The 3,742-nt window shown below is 50.6% G+C and overlaps 1 protein-coding gene across 8 annotated transcripts in view; it reads right to left on the reverse strand.

Annotated features, from left to right (window-relative positions):
* LRRFIP1 (LRR binding FLII interacting protein 1) overlaps positions 1-3,080 on the reverse strand; it is a 249,245-nt gene extending 246,165 nt beyond the window's left edge. For 4 of the 8 annotated variants that reach the window (XM_019523331.1, XM_019523329.1, XM_019523328.1 and 1 more), the window contains exon 1: positions 2,928-3,076. In XM_019523331.1, coding sequence (XP_019378876.1) covers positions 2,928-3,074 — 147 coding nt within the window. In that variant the 5' untranslated portion in view covers positions 3,075-3,076. Of the gene's footprint in view, positions 1-2,927 lie in introns of all 8 variants that reach the window. The other 4 variants (XM_019523325.1, XM_019523324.1, XM_019523333.1 and 1 more) reach the window with 3 other exon arrangements.
* Positions 3,081-3,742: the final 662 nt, after the last annotated feature.

The following is a 3,742-nucleotide window of genomic DNA, read 5'->3' on the forward strand; positions in this document are numbered from 1 at the left end:
GGGGGGGGGGGGGGAGAGAGGGAGGAGGAGCGGAAATACTGGCTAAAAAAAACTACTGGCTTTAACACAGGTTCTTGGCACAATCTTGCTTTTTATCTAATGTCTTGTAACTATGCTGAGGCTGTCTCTTAGTTGAGAAAGAGGAAATAAAACAAGTTCATATAGAGATTACATCAAGTGAGATGGAAAGGGATAACACCCCAGACATGCGTGTGTGTGTGTTATTTGTAGAAAGAGAGGGTTTTTATGGGTTTTTTTGGTTTTTCCCCCAGACAGCATCCTACATGTAAGCTCCTGGCCTAGAAGCGTTGGAGTGCAGTTGCCCCTTAGTTTTGCATGCTCCTAACCAAAAGGCCAAGAAGCAGCTACGGGAAAAGCATGAAAGCAGTACCCCTTTGCCACAAAATTGAAAGAAACTTAGCACAAGACTTTATCCCTCATTTCTCAGGCCAAATTAACCAAATCAGTTCCAAATTTTATCAACTGTTCAGTCGTTCAATACCATATGGCACTATCAGCGGCAAGTATCCTACCTCCCAGACTCTTCAGCCGGGGCTACAGAAACTCCCAAATCCCTGGCAGGCATCTTACAAACAGGCCCCAAGGCCATAGGCCTTGGAATTCTGATACCCCCAAGTCTTGTTTGCCCCTAGCCAAAAGAGCAAGCTAGGAAGAAATCCCCCTTCTCCATAAAAATAAACGTGTGCAGCTGAGATCCTCCCATTGGGAAGCTACATAACAGGAACTACACGTCATCTGAGCCAAAAGTATAGGTTAGTGCAACATATATCTGAATACAATAGATGACAGTGCCCATTGAACACAGTCTCCAGCATCACTGACTCTTATCAAGTCATGGTGAGCCACTACAATGCATCTATTCAGACTTTCTCTTCGTTCCCATAGCTTAGCTGCACCTTCCCTTCCCACTTCCAATGATCCTTGTTTCTTCACCAGCTTAAGTGTCTAGCAAACATCACCAAACAGGGCCCAAACAGTTCACCCAGACTCCTTTGAGAGAGGGGCTGACAGCCTGGTGCACAACATTAGTGTGGCTCCTCCCACCCAAAAGCCAGACCGGGTTGTCCTATGCCTGCTCTGCATACAAAATTTTAGAGGATCCCAGGACTTGTGACAAGAACGCCCAATCTAGTCATGACTAATTAGCACATGGATCCTTTGTGTGTGGGTGGCAGGTATATCTGGAGCACACATGCATACCCCAAACTGAGCAGTGCTGATCTATCTGGAGTACACACATACTGAGCAGTGTTGAGCGGTGCAGTCACCATGGCTTGCAATGCTGTTGATTCATCTGCAGCCCAGCCCAATGAACTGTATAGTAAATCATGAGTTGGTACCCCATTGAGGTGGCAGGCAGCTGATTTTGCCAGCAGATCGTGGGGCTGGCTGACATTTTTACAGGCTTATTGTGATGGGTCCCCCAACACTGCTGACTGGTTGAGGGCTGTCCATTGTGCAGTGCCACTCCTAACCACCAAATGGCCTCACTGGGAAGCGAGCATTTTATTTTTAGTAAGTTGTTTCTTGGGGGGTTTTTTGATTTTGCAGGTTCTGTGAATATTGCCCGATTTTGCAGGCAATGCCAGATTTCTGTGAAAGAGGCAAAATCATTATTTGAGTAGGTCTCTAATCCTGAGACTTTTGGCTTTGGACTAATATTATGCACAGTTTGTTCTCTAAGCAGGTACTAAAGTGCTGCTTAAAAGGGTGTTTCTGTGCTAAACCTGTGCTAAGTTTGCAGCAATTTCAAAAACCAATAAAATGCATCAATTACAAATGAACTAAGTCTATTGTTACAATATGCAAATTAGTACAACCATGTTTATTTCAACGTCTTTTGTTTTTGTTTTTTCAAATTTGTTCCTCAGGATCTGACAGTAAGGAAGGCAAGGCGTGAGGGACTCACACAGGGGTGAGAAGTTGAGGGGACTGGACCCCTCATATTTAAATTGTCCCTGATGTAGCAGTGGGAAGGGGACAAATTCAAGACAAACCTATAATAAAATTTGATTCTATATGTGTATATCAAATTTAAATATTTTCTATATATAGTATATAATTAATGGGGGGTCATATTGGAATCAGGGTCATCTTATATTTGGAATAAATACCATATTTGGTTCCAATGAATTTTCCAAGTTTCCACTGCACGGAGCATGACGCTTTAAAGAAAGGCAACAAAAAAAAAAAAAAAGAGGACAAATCCGTGCCAAACTGCCAAGGGGCTTGTTGCAGATGAAGCCGTCAAGGCCACGCAAGAACTAAGCAAAACCTGCACAACGGGGCGGCAATGAAGATGCAGGCATGAAATTAAGCTACCGTTTTGCCAAACATTGTGTCCAAAAACCTGACAGCATGAATACACATGTAATACCATGAAAAATAAAGAATAAAGCTGGGCCGCTCGCCCAATCTGGATGGGGACTTCAAAACCTATTTGCTTCTAAATTTGGAAGCCCGTGTCACGCGCCGGGGGTGAACCTGTGAGATGAAGGGCAACGTTCCCTCCAGCCCCATCGAACACCCATGCTGCAGGTCGGCTCTGGGATGCACAAGGTGGTCTCCTAGGGTCCATCCCTGCAGCCTTACTTCTCCATGACAAGACCTCTACATCTCACTGTCACCCCACGGACTAGGCAGAGCACCTGGTTCTTCAACCACACTTTCCCTGGCCCGCACCTGAGGCCACCCCCACAGGCGAGATCCCGGGAGCATCCTCGAGCCCAAGGGAGCAGCCGGCGGCCTCGACCCGCTCCTCCCTCCCACAGAAAGAGCAAGGCCCCCCAGGCCCCGGGCCCACAACGAGGCTGGACCGGGGGAGGGGGGCGGCGCCGACCGTTACCACCCCCGCTTCCGCCGGGCGCGCGGGAAGCCCCGACCAGCTAGAATCGCCCAGCCCTCACCTCCCGCGCGATCTGGTTGAGCGCATCGTCCTCCGCCGTGAGGCGCTCCCGGTTGGGGAGCCTCTTCCGCCCGGCGCCCTGCGTCCCCATCGCCGCGGCTCCCGGGCTCCGTCGTGAGCAGCCGCCACCCCGCCTGCTGCCGCGCATGCGCACACGGGCGGGGGCGGGGCCCCCGGTCCCGAGGCTGGAACCAGCAGCCCCACCCCCGGCAAAGGGAGCCGCGATGTCTTCACGCCGGGCCAGCCAGGTGGCCCGGGGCTGGCACCGTGTCACCCTCCGGGGGCGCCGCGGAGTCGAGGTGCACCGAGAGGAAGCAGGAACCCGCGGGGAGAAAGCTCCAGCTCCGGGTGGCGGAGCTCCTTTCAGCTGGAAAACCTCTCTCTCGTTTGCCTGCAGGCAAAGACAAAAGCGACAGCTCAAGACCCGGCGCTTTGCAACGGGCCTCCAATCTACAAGGGTTGAGACCCGCTGGACTAGCCCGGTGGGTGTCGTCCTGTGCGCCCATCCCACCCGCACGGCCCCGGGACAGACCGGATGGTTGTATGCCCCCAGGGCAGGGGCGACACAGGCTCCAGGCTTGAAGATATTTAGTGATTTAAAGGGACACAATTCTGGACGCCTGGCCCCCAAGTACTTCGCATTGTGCAGCGCTTTACACCATCCAAAAGCACAGCTTCTGTTGACTTAAGTTACAGGTGCAAATGCTTGGCATTAGTACAGATTAGGCATCTTAAACTGAGTACCTAGAAAATAAACCATTAGACCAGATTCACAAGAGGAAATAGCCACATATGGCACATCCCCACGAGCAGATG

The sequence above is a fragment of the Gavialis gangeticus genome, unplaced genomic scaffold (genome assembly GCF_001723915.1).
Source record: "Gavialis gangeticus isolate Ggan-Ray unplaced genomic scaffold, GavGan_comp1, whole genome shotgun sequence".
NCBI lineage: Eukaryota > Metazoa > Chordata > Crocodylia > Gavialidae > Gavialis > Gavialis gangeticus.